This window comes from Apis mellifera, linkage group LG5 (assembly GCF_003254395.2).
Source record: "Apis mellifera strain DH4 linkage group LG5, Amel_HAv3.1, whole genome shotgun sequence".
Lineage (NCBI taxonomy): Eukaryota > Metazoa > Arthropoda > Insecta > Hymenoptera > Apidae > Apis > Apis mellifera.
The window spans coordinates 2,407,431-2,423,386 of record NC_037642.1 but is presented as its reverse complement, the minus strand read 5'-3'; the positions used below and the strand labels follow the sequence as shown (position 1 = coordinate 2,423,386).

At 27.3% G+C, this 15,956-nt stretch overlaps 1 protein-coding gene across 1 annotated transcript in view; it reads left to right on the top strand.

The window, feature by feature from the left end:
• Nrx-1 (neurexin 1) overlaps nt 1–15,956 on the top strand; it is a gene marked incomplete at its 3' end in the record, with an annotated part of 337,998 nt that overhangs the window by 263,895 nt on the left and 58,147 nt on the right. Inside the window, 4 exon segments of the mRNA NM_001145740.1 lie at nt 7,430–7,536; nt 11,978–12,014; nt 12,016–12,051; nt 12,053–12,170. Coding sequence (NP_001139212.1) covers nt 7,430–7,536; nt 11,978–12,014; nt 12,016–12,051; nt 12,053–12,170 — 298 coding nt within the window.

The window sequence follows — 15,956 nt, the reverse complement described above, 5'->3', positions numbered from 1 at the left end:
GGACGCCATATTCTCAGAACTCGCAACCCACTATATAATTTGAATATTTTATAATAATGGAAGTTTTTAATGTACATTTTAACATAAATTTCCACGAAATTTTCTAGGATTCATTAAATTAATAAATTTTTCGAAAAAATAAGTAATTTATCTATTTATCTAAATAGTATTTGTTCAAATTTTTATTACTTTGATTTTATCATTGAGATTAAAAATTTGGAATTATATTTCCTTCTTTTTTATACTGATCTTTCTCTTGATTTTCAATAGAAATTTTTAAATTGCTAAAGTTAAGAATTAAGAATCCATAGAATGCAGAAGACATAAAATATTCAAAAAAAAAGTATAACTTTTATTGACTTCATTCATAAATTAAATATAGTTTCTTTTTAATCAATTAGTTCGGATAATAAATGATATGATACTTAAAAGATGAAACACATCTTTGTTTCAAGTCTATTTTTATAGTTTATAAGTTTTAATAATTTCATCTAATGATTAATCTAAATGATTAATTTAATGATTAATGTTTAAATTTTATGAAACTGATTATTATTATTAATGATTGAATTGAAATTTTTAATTGGTAATATAAGTACCAGATGTTTAATTTCATTAGAATATTGTTGAGAACATTTTAATAGTAAAAGATTTCGAAATTTACATTGGTGTACACGATCCACCGAATTTCGAAGGAATTTCTCTACGAAATTTTCCATCGATCTTTTTCCACGACATTCTACAATTCGGAAGATTTTAATTTTAAGCTACAAATACTTGGAATTCTTCGAAAGTACAACGATAATTCTTGTCACATGCTTTCATTGCTTTAATTAAACAAAGTCCTCGACAGAAACCGCAACTATTCAAATATCTTGTTCAGAATGGAAGGATAGAGGATAAATTTCCGATACAATCTAAAAAAGTGTTTATCAATTTTATCGTACATTGCTTTTTTTTCATCGTTTTTATTAAATTTTTTAATATTGAAGAAATTCCTGGAAATTCTAACGTTATATTTTTTTTTTTTTGAGATATTGAAGAAATTTATAAACTTAGAACGATTAAATTTTCTTAATTTTACATTGGAAATAAAATCCTTACTGTTTTATATTAATTTGAAGTTTATTTTTAATTTTTGTAAGTTATAGATATAATGAAATTAAAATGTTCAAGAATTTATTCTATTACTAAGTAATGAAATAAATAAAGTGTTAATTGACTAAAATAATAAAATCATAAATTAATTGACAATATATTGCATTGAAAAATTAATTTTTTCAAAATAACTTATATAGGAATCAATCAATTCAAGAATCTCTTCATTTTTAAAATTTTTAATTAATAAATCAATTAAGCAATTACTCGAATTAATTTAGATTAATTTGTTTATGATTGAATATTTATAAAGAAATTCTTCTTCACTGATTTAAACTTCACTGACAAAACTTATTTTCAGAAAATATTGATTTATATTGATTGGCCTTCGATTGCCCTTTAATCCTCATTCCTTAAAATAAAATTCAATATATTTATTTCTGAAAACCGAAATAGACGAACGAAATACAACTTCCTCGTCTCTTTAAAATATACTTATTAAAACAAAATTAAAGATATATTTCGAAAATCGAGAAGGAAATACAACTTCGTCGAATCCTTCATCCCTTCGTACTTCAACGATCTTAGATTAGGAAGCACGGATTAGTAAATTATTTATTTCGCCAAGTAATTTAACTTCTCTAATTGATCGCCCCTCCCCCCAACCCTGTCCTCTTTCGTCCTCTGATTTTCCAAACCCGAACCAGACGGGATGAAGGATCGGTGACTGGAAAGTCGAAGGGCAAAGGGTGAAAGAGCCGATTTCCTCCGATGAAATATCCTCCTTTCGAGCCACGATGAAGCACCACTTTGCGGTTCCGACTTTCCAGACGAATTTCTGAGGAGGAATGGGATGGGGGAGGAGGAGGGAGAGGAGGGACACCGCGAAAGGAAGGGGTTGGCGGTTGCTGAGGTAGCCAGTGGAGGGATGGAAGAGGCGTAGAAGAGAATGGCCACCTAGTCTAAACGAGATTTCTCATTCCCGGCTAATTCGAGAGATTTCGCCGTGGAACGAGTTCCATGATTCATCTGTGATGATCCTTGGGAGGATTCGAAAAAAATGGCACAGGTCTGGCCAATTGCGCAGCCGCCAGTTTATTTCTGACGGAATAGTGGACATTTGTTTCACGGGAGAATTCTCGTTGGTCATGGTACTTTGCCGATTTCTCGGCAATCTTTTCGTTCCAATTGGATTGTTATCACGAAATTGGATGGTTATTTAAGTTGTGCATTGGACACGTGTTTGAGATTTGGTGGAAAACGAAAAATATAAAAAACAAGAGATCGATGTTTCACGTTGTTTTATTTTTTTAACTTTGAAATTTGTTCGTTGATTAATGAGACAATTAATTAGAGAAATAATATTTGGAAATTAATGATAATAAGATATAATTTTGTTGATGTTATCTTGTTAAATGTAACAAGCTAAAATGAGATATAGAATATTAATATATAATTTTAAAGATTCAGAATATTTAACAATAAGTTGTGTAACAAGCAATATTTTAGATATTTGTAAAATATAATTGACAACATGATTTGGAAATGGTTAATAATTAAAAGGAACAACATTTAAAAATTTTATTTCTGTTCAAATTAAATGGACGTTTATCTGGGCGTCAAAATTTGAAGAGAATTTCTTTTATTCGATCAATTTCTTTCTAATTAATCAATTAATAAGCGTTTTGAAAGAGATAACGAGCTCATTACGAATATTCTTGTTAACTATAGAAATTGAATCGTTCTCGAGTTTCATATTTGCCTTCGCCTTTTACCATTCCTCCATCTTCTTTTTCCCATTCCTTGATCCCTGGAGCGACACTTCAGGCAACGATTCCTCGTCCTGGAATTTCTCGAGAAATAAAGGAAACAAGTCAACTTGATCGTTCGATCTCGTATTTTCCTTTCTCGAGTCAGAATATTCGGTTTCAATAAACATATTTTATAGATTGATTTTATCGAACGGCATTGAAACGAAGGAGCACGAGTTTGGAAGGGTTTTGATATTCAACGAACGAAAAGCTGAAGAGATCGATTCTATTCGAAATAGATGAAGAGACGACAAAAGAAAATTGAAGAGATTCTTGATCCATCCTTTTACGTCGCTTTGGATTTGTTCCTTGAATAACAATATTCATTTTTATAAGACAGTGTACAGATCTGTGCTTTAAGGCTGTTTTATTTTTATTAAAAGTTAAATATTTAACATAAGAACTTCGAATTCTTAGTATTTTTATAAAAATGATGATCGATTTCTGAATAAATTTCTCTATATTTGTGAATAATTAAACTTAAAAGTATAATTTTTTATTCTTGATATTTTTCTTGATTCATATTTTAGCTTGAAAAATCATCCCTTATAATAATAATTTTGAACATTTTATACATATAAAGAATCGAATATATAATGACAAATAATAATAATATGAATAAGAAAAATATTTTATATTTGACAAGAAATAAAACATTATGAATGATTATATTTTTATTTAAAAAATAGAATACAAATATAGAATTTTGAACATTATATAATTTATTAAAACTATTATAAAAATGATGATAATATTTGATATTGCGTTTGAAAAACACATTCAGAATTTAATTTCTTATTCACCTTCATATTTATCTCATCGTTAGATGTACATCTATTTGCATTATAAAATGTTCGTGTGTCACGCACGATGAAATTATCCCTGACAGTTCGTTCACTTTGAAAAAGTTATTTGATGGATGATATCTTGAAACATGAACATTTACAATTTTTAATTATATTTAATTTTTAGTTATTTTTCAAATATATCATCGAATTTCAAATATATCATTGAAAGAAAGATGATAATTCTATAATTAAAAATATTGATATATAATATTTGAATAATCAATAATTTTAAAAATTAGTTTTATTATTTACTGTTACATTAAAATATTTATTTAATTTAATAATCAGGCTCAAAATAAAATTTCAATCTAATCAGAATTTCCTGTAATAATTGATTATATTTAATTAAAAATTATTTTTCAATTTATTTACGAATTATTTATTTAAATATACATTATTTTGCTTTAACATATATCTTCATTGTACAATTTACACAATACATTTTATATCTATATTTTATATATTTGATCTCATTTAAAATGAATTAAAATAATATTGTATTAAAGATATTATAACTCGTGTTAAATTATTTTTAAGATACTGAATTAAGTCAATTAAGGACTCCTTGGCTTCAAAGAAACTTTAAAGGAAATTCTTGGTTTTAAAGAAGTTCAGAAAATTGACTGAGCAAGATAAAGAAGTAACTTATACCGATATTCTCATAGGAGGTTCGTTTCATTAACGTTCTGATAGAACTGTCCAAGTAATTTTCTTAGACAAATCTTTGCGTTTCTTTACAGTAGATTGTCTCGTATAGGAAATTGACTTTCGATTTGTAGGAAAAAGAACCAAAAAATAAAAAAAATTTATATATTTCGTACTTTTATAATTATTTAATTTATAATTAAAATTTAAAAGGAAATAATCTTTTGTTAATAATTATTATTTAATAGAATAAAAAAAGATAAAGTCACGTTTTTATATTATTGAAAAAATAATAAAAAGAATATTGACATTGAAAGAAAGAAAATTATTTAAATTATGTTCTATTAAATAAAAAAAATATATATGTTATATGATAAATTTTCTTCATTCATTAAAATTACCTTAACATAATAGTTTGTATTTAAAAATCTTCTATTATTATTCTAAATAATATTATTTTTAAAAAAATTATTCATTAATTAATATTTTTCAGAATCTTTCAAATATTCAATTTCAAGATTTAATATAAAACATTAAATTGCGATCAAGTTATACAAATCGAGATCATATCTAACAAAAAGGAATATTTCATAAGGAAAGTTCCGAGGAATGAAATTTATTCTCAATTGCGAGAAAGGGATGGAAAATTTAGGGCAAACAAAAGTAAGAAGAATAAATAATGAATCTCGTAACCGTAAGTTTTCGAGTTGACTCTTCATCGCGAAAATTGGCCCCACTGTCATTGAGGTGCAATTACACTTGGTGCAGTTCACGTCGAGTCTCTCTCTCCCTGAAACCGCTCTGATTCCAAAATTACAAGCTACTGTTCTTCGAAAGACAATCGGGGAAAACAAAAAGGATTTGTTTCCCAGAGAGATTTTAGGATCTATGGAATTTACTGAAGCAAAAATTATGACTAGAATGCAGATATTTATGTATTTATTCAGATTTAAATTTACAAAAATCTACAGAATCACTGTAATATGGAAAAATATACAAAAGATTTACCTAAATTCTCGTTACAATATATTTAAAGGATGAAATATAAATTTTCCATTTTTTTTAAATTGTATTCGTAGAAACATAGAATTTGCATAAATATTTGATATTTGAATGGCTATGAAAAAAAAAATAAAATGAAGAAAAATTAAAGAAATTGGATTATATTAGTAATAAGTATTGTTCATCTAAATTTAAAAATTTTTAAAAAGAATAATAAAATCAATCGTATTATGCATCGATTAAACTTTATTATCATAATTATTCATATTAAAAAATAGACTTTACAAATAATTGAATTTTTAAAAATATATCCCTTTGATTATTTCATAAGAAATTATAAATGAAAATGGTAATTAAATCTTGATAAATATTCAGACACTGCAAAATTATCGAATAAATACTCTTCTTAAAATTATTAAAAATAAGAAAGAATTGATTTTCAAAAAAAAAAGTTTATACAATTTATTCAAGAACAGTTAATAATATTTTTGAATTATTTATTAAAAAATATATTTCTTTTTTTTCAAACAGATAAAATTGAATAGCACTTCAAAAAAAAAAAAAGTTCAAGCTAAATACTTGTGTAGAAGAACTTCTCTCGAATGTCTGCTCTTGACAATCACTGCTTTTGACACTCTTCCAACTTTTGAAACGATAACTTCTTGTTCCATATTTCTTTCAAATCTTTATGTATCTTACCCAGAAACCCTCCGTCGCGCACAAATCATTATACTCGAACAAAATATCAAATACCGCACATCATAATACGGTCAAACAAACTTTCTATCCAACTAACCATTCGATTTTCTTCAAACTCAAACAATATCTTAGGTGCTCTTGATACACAAATTTTCTATAAACGATACTAAATCAATCAGAGTTGGGTGAAATGTAATATGATTAATTATTAAAAATTATGGAAATTATGGGGAAAAATGTGAGACTTTAATTGTTAACAAAAGTAACAAAAAATTGTCACATAAGCAAATTATTTTTAAACAAAATTTTTACTTTTCTTTTTGATTTCTAATCTATTTTTTTTTTCTTTTTAGAAATAGAGATTTTTGAATTAATCAATAATGATACATTAGTGATACATAGATTATGAAAGTATAAAATAATGTAGGCCATAAATATCCAATAGAGTGTACATATTTTATCAGATTTGAAAGCTTTAAATTAATGACATTAAATTAATTATATTCATGATTACAAATTAATAAATACTCTCCACGATTATTTACTCGTCCTTCTGTTAAAATTACTTATTATATAAATTCTATTTTCTTTTTTTTTTTATAGATAACCCTTAAATTATTCTATTTTCAAAATTAAATTAAATTAATAATTACAACATGTTTCATAAATCAACGTTGATCTAACGAAATTCCTTTAAGGAAAAATCTTCTGATCATTATCAAATCTTTCTCTACATCCAACACTACAATCATCATCAATATTAAAAATTTAATTGCCCAGCTCTGATTTTCAAAACGAACAATATCTCGAATATTCAATTTATATAATCGACACATTTTCGCGTCACAAGACTTTCCTTGCCCCGCTTCTCTTCTTTTATCCGACAAACAAAGTAACAGATTGGTCAGACGGGAATATTTCACGATTGGGTACGCGTGGAGACGGAACTGCGGCGAATTTCTCGATGGTGAAACGTAAATCAGTCAGCCGCAGAGAGACTCGGGCCCCGCAACGAAATTGAAGTAAAAATTCCACGAGCACGAGACACGTGATTATTTAAGCCGTCGTGCATGATGAATGGACTCGTCCAGGGTGGAGAGCAGGAAATTTTGGATTCCGAACACGGTGGTGGACCGCCAACCCTGTCCGTTCTCCATTCTTCTTCAGGACATCGAGGGATTTCTCTTCCGTTTACTCTCTTTTCTTCTTCTTCTTATTTTCTTTTTTATTATTATTATTATTATTATTATTATTATTTTACGTCTTTTGGAAGTGACGGCCAAGAAGTGGGAAAATATTAAAAGGCGTACATCTCCTGTGTTTCAGGTGCTGCCACCTTGGAGGGCGGCCAAATCCGGTAGTATATCCTTCAAAATCCGTACCAACGAACCTAACGGATTGATCATGTACAGTCGTAGCGGAGCTCATACGAGGGTATGTGAATTTCGTTCCATATATTTATATTTTCCCTCCTTTTTTAAAAATTCTATTTTGTAAGTCTTAAAAATTGCAAAAAATTAGAAGCAATTTTATCAAGATTTTTAATGAAGTTGAAAAGATTTAAAGAAAGATTTAATCGAAAATTTTATCAATTTTTATAAATATATATTTCATGTATACATATTAATAATTTGTATATTATAATATCTTATTATTTTTTATTGTATTTGAATAACTAGATATAAATCCAATTGAGAATATTTGAGAGATTTATTTGAAACATTAATTGATTTAAAAAAATTCTTGGGTTTGAAAAATATGATAAATAGAAAAATATGATAAAATAGAAAAGATATATATTCGATCAAGAAATCAAAGAAAGAAAACAGAGATTATTAATATGATTATATATAGGTGTAATCTTTGATAAAAATAGTAATAGAACTTAGTAAATAAAAATTACTATTAAATTAAAGCATTCGGGTAATTGAAATTTTACTAAAAGTAATTTTTTGATCAGGAATTGTACGATATTGACAGAAATTAATGATACAATAAAATAAGAATTACAGAAGAATAATACGACAATTACTATTTCCAATTTCCCTTCAATCTTTTTTTCTTTTTTTTTTTTTTTTGAACGAGTTGACAGAATTGTAAAAGCGATTTTTAATGAATTTAAAACGGAATCGTTTCGCGAATATTTCCGGTTACACAGCGATTAATCGAAACTATCAAGTGAATTGTGGGTTGAAATATTTCGAAAAATGAAAAAGCCTCGATAAACCGTGGAATTTTCAAGAGCTTGGTTAATGAAGTTGTTCATTAGTGGTTCACTGCTTGATATTCGTTGCACGTTCGCCATCCATTCGCCTCGGATTTTGTTGATAGCCCCTCTGTGAATACTATTTCCGTCTGTATTCACGGCATCATGGGATTTGCCTCTCCCTTCTTTCCTTCCTTTTTTTTTTCAACTTCTTTTTAATGCGATTAAAGTTTTACGAATTACGATCATGAGCTTTTTTTTCAGTGTTGTCACACTGATATAACAACTTTACTGTAAATTATTGAAAAAGTGTTATAAAAATTTCCGTAAAGTACCAAAAACTATTATCTTTCCATTTTAATCTATTATTTCACGATGAAACATTGAATAATATCATTTTCACGTGATATAAAAAATTGTGAAAATGATTATTGAAATCAAAATTCAAAATTGAAGAATAGTTGAAGGAAATAAATTGTGGTTTTTAATTGTATTTAGAATTTGCAAATGTTAATTTCACATTTAATATGTGATATATCATTCGAAAATAGATATTATAATTTATTATCTTTGTCTTCTATGCCTTGTGAAGAAAGTTTAAAATATATTAATTTTAAATATATTTAAAAAATATTATTCAAAATATTTTTTGTAAAAATGTATTTATTGAACACTTAATGTTATTGTCTTTGTTAATTTTAATGGCAAGACAGAAATAGCAAATACATCTTTATGTAATGTATATTTAAATATCTATTTTAAAAGAATTTATAAAAAATTAAATTCTAGAATAAGAAAAATGCATAAATATTTTAATTAAATAAATTCAGTTTAAATAAAGCCACAATTTTAAATATTATACTATCAAAAACTACAATTAATTTTTGGATCATCTAATATTAATATTGCTAAATAAATATTTTTGAATAAAAAGAAATTCACAATTATTCAAAATTCAAAATTATTTCACAAATATTTAATCTTAATATTCTTCCACTCAGAAGAATGAAAAATCACAATCTTTTCTAACTTTAATAATTTATTAAAAACTTTATTAATTTTCTCCTGTCTGAAAAAATTATTCGTGCATATTAATATTAATTTTAAATCTAGTTTTATAGTCATAATCAATTTCACATTGTCAAATAAAAATATAACTATATATCGAACAAAAATGAAAATGTAAATGTAAAGGAAAGTTGAAGAAAGAAACGAATTTGAGAAAGAGGATAGAAAAGATTATTTAATAAAAGGAAGAATCGAAGGGAGATGGATAAACGAATGGAAGATAGAAAAATGATAAATGAAAGTTGGAAGCTACGACTGATTTAAAAATCAATGTTTATTCGAGCGAAAAAGGAAGAGATTACACGAAGTGGGGTGATGGCAATTAAATTATCGGTCACGTGATGCATTTTTTTTTTTGTTTGATAAAATCATGGATACTGTTTCAAAAATTGTCCGTGGAAAACTGTTATCGAACTGATACAGGAATGTAATCGAATTTTATTGTCGCACGTTGAAAAATATGTGATATTATAGAATAGAAAAAGGAATTTTTCCATTAATGGATTTTTATTTGCAGAGGAGACATGCGCTTTGAAATTGTTAATAATGCATTTATTGATACATAAATCGAATACGTGTGTTTTAAAACGTTACGCTTTCCTCTTTAATATAATCTGTACGGCAACGTGAATATAAATAAAACAAAAGTAATATATTTTTCGTTTGAAAAATTGCACGGATATTTTCAGTGATTGTTGCTTAAGGTATTGTAAATTAAATTTAATTCAATTATATGGAATTTGAATAAAAATATAATTAATCCCTTATGATTTAAATATGCAAAATATCAGGGATATCGTTTTATGATTTATCTGTAAAATTAGAGGTGAAAATTTAATTAATGAAAACAAATATAACATCATTTGTAACTAAGCATTACGTAAATTGTATACAAAATTATTTTAAGTAATTAGTAATGATAATAAATTTAATGAGTTTTAAAATATTGTAATCAGATACAAAAATATTCCAATTAAAAAATTAAAAAAGTACATTAAATTTGTTACAATTTTAAATTAATTAATTTTCGTATTAATAAGCTTTCTAAATATTTAATAAATTCCTAATAAATATAAAAATTACATTATAGAAATAAAGAAATAAATTTATGCCATTCCATAAAATTATTAAAATAAAAGAATCAAAAAAATGATTAGTTTAAAAGATATAGCTTTATCAATAATTCTGTAAAGTTCATTACACATAAAAATAAAGAAACAATCTCCTTTTCTTATCTTTCATACAAATTTTACATTTTAAGAATTCCTTTCAACGCTCTCGAAAAAAAACTTCCTTCTTACAAACAGGCAGCGTTAACGAAGTTATAATCTGAAAAAATTACGTGGCACTGTGTGTGTGTATTCTCTTCAAGCATAAGTACAATTTATATAAAATCCCTCGAAAGGGGAAGATGAATGGACTCGATTCAATAAATTCAACTGCGCCTTTTCCAACTGCATCACCACTCCAGAAATAACCACCCTGCGCACAGTTGGTCTACTTGCACGCAGGTAGACAGGTGAGATATCTAGGGCACGAGGTGGGCAAGCGACAACGGGTAGGAAATGCATTTTCACCACTCGAGTCGCGTTTCGCTCGCTGCATGCAGTTATCTCGATTTAACAATACCTCCTCGTAATTCCCACAATTATATTTCAACGGTTGGAACGGGTATGGAGGGGGTATTCGCTAGCATCGCGAATAATCACAGTTGCGTGGCGTGGAACGGCGTGAAATAAATCGGAAAGTTGCGAAAACCGGGTTCTCGTTAAGGCCGCGAATTCGTGCGGCTTGCTCATTAGCAGAATCACCGGTTCCACCGAACAAATGCTTCCTCCGTTACCGTTCGTGTCTGTAAAGCAGAATGTCTCTGTTTTGGTGTTTGTAAATGTGTATATATACATATATACGTATATATGTATTATTATTACATGGCTATTAGTCGTGATATAAAAGCAAGTGGTCAGTGACGCGTCCCTGCGCTATTTTGGGAAACCACTGAGAAATTGGGGATTAAGTTTTTTTTTTTTTGGAATTATTATTGGAAGTTTCGTAGAGAGAGTGAGAATTTTATGGGGAAGGATTGGTAGAGAAATTGATGAAGGGAGATTTTGAAAAATATAAGTGCTTTAGAAATTTCAGACGACTGGAAGAATGGAAGATTTAATTATAAATTATTTGTTCTTTAATTTGTAAAATATTTTGAAAGCTTCAATAAAAGAAGCTATGTGCAGTCAATTTTTTACTAATTATAAAGCTAAATTTGATTTGTAATGAATATTGCATCTGAAGGATTAAAAGGATTTTAAAGAATGAGAGTCTTTTGGCAAAATTGAATCAATTCTAATAGGAAAATCTTAATTAGAAATGAGAAAATTATATATTTTTAACTTGTAATGTGCACTGTATATGTTCTTATTTTCCATAAATATATGAACAATATCTTTATAAATTTTTATCTTAAAAATCATCTATTTCTTAAAATATAACGCTACTAAAATTTACATATAAATATGAAAATCGAGATAAGATTAGGGTATAATTTTATGAAATTTTTAACTTGTAATATTAAAAAGATAAAATAAAATTTATTTTTGCAGCAAGATCTCTTCGCATTCGAAATCTTTGGAGGTCATTTATATCTACATATCGATCTCGGAAGCGGACCTGTAAAAGTAAAGTCATCGAAGCAACGAATCGACAATGGAATCTGGCACGATGTGGCACTTCGTCGTGTTGAACGAGACGGACGTGTCACCGTAGACGATTCAATAGTTGAATTTCGTACACCAGGTAAGAAATAAAAGTTTCATTTCATTATTTAACCCTAAATATTTTCATTAATTAAATTACTTTTAGAAATAATAGTTAAAATGGTATTGATTTTTTGGTAAAAACAATAGATTGTTAAGGGAAAAGAGGAATACATTTTAAAACAAATTAATTTCTTGTCTAGTTTTTTGATGAATATTAATTTCATTATTGTTATAAATTTTCTTCCTCTGTTTCTACAAATTATTACAGATAAAAAAGATTATTTCTACTGGAAGATTCAATTAATATTCACGTTATATATATTTATTCTAATTTAATTTTCGTGCGCGTACAAATTAACAAGAAGAGGTGTATTATGTAACGCTGTCGTAGTTTCTTGTAACTTGACACCATCTTCCTCTGTTCCTTCATCCATGTCATGTTAGTGCCATATGTTCTCAATCTGATAGCTAAACTTTGAATTAATTTCGTATCGAGTATAAATTTAATTCATTAATAGGCATAATATATATTAATACATATTAATTCAGCTTATTTCAATTATTTTATTGGTGCCCTAATAATAGTTCAATGTATCTTTTCTTTTATATTTTTCTTAAAATATAAATAAAACTACATATAAATGTATCATATATTTTATATTGATAAATATTCTACAAAATATCAATATAATTTAATTAAATTTCCTTCACGAAATTGTATGTCATTTTCCTTGTGCTCTTTCAATTGCAAATCATTCATTTCCATTGCTTTTTCTTCTCTTTTTCCCTTTAATCTCGCGACAGTTTGGTAGGATGTAAGGTGTTTATCGTTTAATCTACACAAGGAAAAGTTCTGGATCCGGTTGGTAGACGACATAAACGACGAAAGAGGGAAAAATGCTCGGGGTTGAGAAGGAAGCCACTCATAATTCAGAGTTACATGCTCGAGGACACTTATCTGCAGGTGCAGCTAACCGTTCCACGTGCGTGGAACGTAATAAATCTTCTACCTTTACTTTTTCCACGATCCTCAAGTTTTACTACCGCTTAGTCTGTTCGTTAGATCCGTTTCTTTAGGAATTTGTTCTAACTAACTTTCTTCGTTTGCAACGATGATGATAATTTAATAGAATGTTATTTACAATTTGGGTTGCTGATTAATTTATTTTTATATACCAGATAGAAATTTTTATAGCAGCTCGTATTTCTTATTATTTTTTAAATGTAGATGTTGTGATAAATAGGTTATTTGAATTGTTTTGTAATAAGGAAGAAATTCTGCAAAGAATGAGATGCTTTTAGATGCAAATATACAATATGCAAAATAAAGAACAATTGTATAACATTTTATGTCATGAATTTTCATTGCATAATATATATACCATTTAAAATTTAAAACTTTCTATTTTATAAAGATGATGTAAGATATTTACATACATATACGTATATTTATATACTAGGGACTATTTTATTGATCCGAATTTGGTGGATAGTTAATAGTCGAATATGCAGGAAACATGGATGCAACAAATATGCATCCAATATACATGCACAATATGCAAATAATATGCAATATGCAAAAAAAAAAAATACAACATGCAAAATATGCAAAATAAAACATCTTTTTTTGGAATTTTATACAAGATATAATGAAGAAATAAATTTTTATTTTGATTACATTTTTTTATCTACTTTTTATTAAAATACATATTGACATTAACATCCACAATCTAATTATAATTGAAAGGTTTAGAAGAAAAGGTAGTATAAGTATATTTTATATTGACATTTTTATATGTATATATAAAACTTGGCTAGTATTAAGTTTTTTAATTTTACTTATTTATACATAGAAATACTTATCATGAATAAATCTTAAATCTTAATTTGAGTTTATGATAATTTATAATCTTCAAAATCTCATGAATCTATTCCATGTTAACAGTATCAAATTCTAATATTATCAAAGTCAAAACTTCTCACTTTACAAACACATTTTCATAACTCTTATCATAGAAAATTATAGAAGATCTTCCCAAATCATTTGAAAGACAATCAAAAACTTCTTCCAGATTTAATCGTGAATTTATTCATAACTCTGAAACTAAGATAGAATAAAAAGTCAAACAAGCGTAGAAAAGAGAGTTGATACAGGTTAGGGTGTACGGTGAGGCTTTATTAAACCGATAAATAAACAGAAAGTGGAGGAGTTCCCCGGTTGTGAATCCTTCATCGACTTCTCTGTCGCCCAGTTCAAATAACGGAACCCGGTCTCACCGCAGAAATCACGTCCTTCCTGCCTCTCCCCCGGCGTACTTCCGTCTTGGTTACCTCCAACTCTTGCGCCATTCTCCCCACGAATTCTGTTTCCTTCGATTTTTCACGTTGTGTGTACATGGAAGGCGGCGTGGCGTTAAATTCTAGCCGCGAACGATTTCCGGGGACGTCTTTTATCCCCCTGACCATTTGCGATAGTCGGATTTACGATTGCTCGAAAAATACTCTTGTGGTGGGCTTTATATGTTTGGGATTCTATTTCTGTGATCGCCTCGTTCATAGAACGAACGTTATATGGGGCGACAAATCGTTGAATTAGGCTTATGACTTTCATAGATGGCGTGCTTGAGTTAAGGGAATTTTAAGAAGCGGTGAGAATTGGTGGATGAAAAATTGAAGTTGCGATATATCCATTGATTTCGATCAAGTAATTAATGAATATGAAAGTATAATATTTACTGTATATTGAATATTTAAATATTTTAATGCTAATTGACTCTAATTGTATCTCATTTATTATACTGTTATTTTATACTGATTAAATATTTTTTTTTTCTTTCTTCTTGGAGGAGGATGAATTCTTGAAATAATTCTTATAATATATCTCTTAAGAAAAATAATTGGTATGAATATCGTGTTTTTAATTTGATTTAATTAATATAGGAAATATTTTGAAGATTGATTATTTATTTGAAATTTAATTGCAATAAATTCTGTACAAATCGATTAATGATTTTTTTACTATTACGAATATATTCTATAATTCTATATTCAATGCTACAAGGTTATTATATAGTGAAAATTTTATTTGCAACAAAGAAACCATGAAAATTAATCGGTTATTAATTTTGGACATTCAAATGAATTCAAATGAATAAGCGAAAACGTTAATGGTGTCAGGATTAAACGAAAGAAATTCACAACTACAGAATCGTGTACTTATTCACTATTTCACAAGTTTCCACGAAACCCTTGATGGTCACCTGAATTACACAGCCAGTTAATTTGTCCATGAAACTCGCCTTTGAAATCCGAGCTTTTAGCAATTTCAGCCTCAAAACTGTGCTTCGTTGCTTCACTGGGACGAGTTTGTACGAAATTTTTCGAGTGTGAACGCTTTCTGCAGGCCAATTGCCCTCGTAACACGTGAAAGAGACCAATACGATTCAAGCATTCATAATTAAACTTAATGTATGATTCTAATTAATATATACGTTAAAAACTTCCTTTCTAGACCTCTCTCTTTAATATTATATTGCTGCTTGATTTTGAATACTGAGAGTATTTGATATAAATAAATCATTGATAAAATATAATTCTAAAAATAAGTAAAAGGTATAGAATTATACAGAAATTTTTATCATTTAAAAATTAGTTTTTGAAATAATTGAATTTGAAAATTTGTTGAGTATAGAATATTATTATTATTCGAAAATATAAAAATTAATATACAAAAATATCGCTTAAGACTTATTTATTAACAAGCAATTTAATTTTGCCTTAGTTGAAATGAAGAATACAGAATAACGAAGATAAACATTCTCAG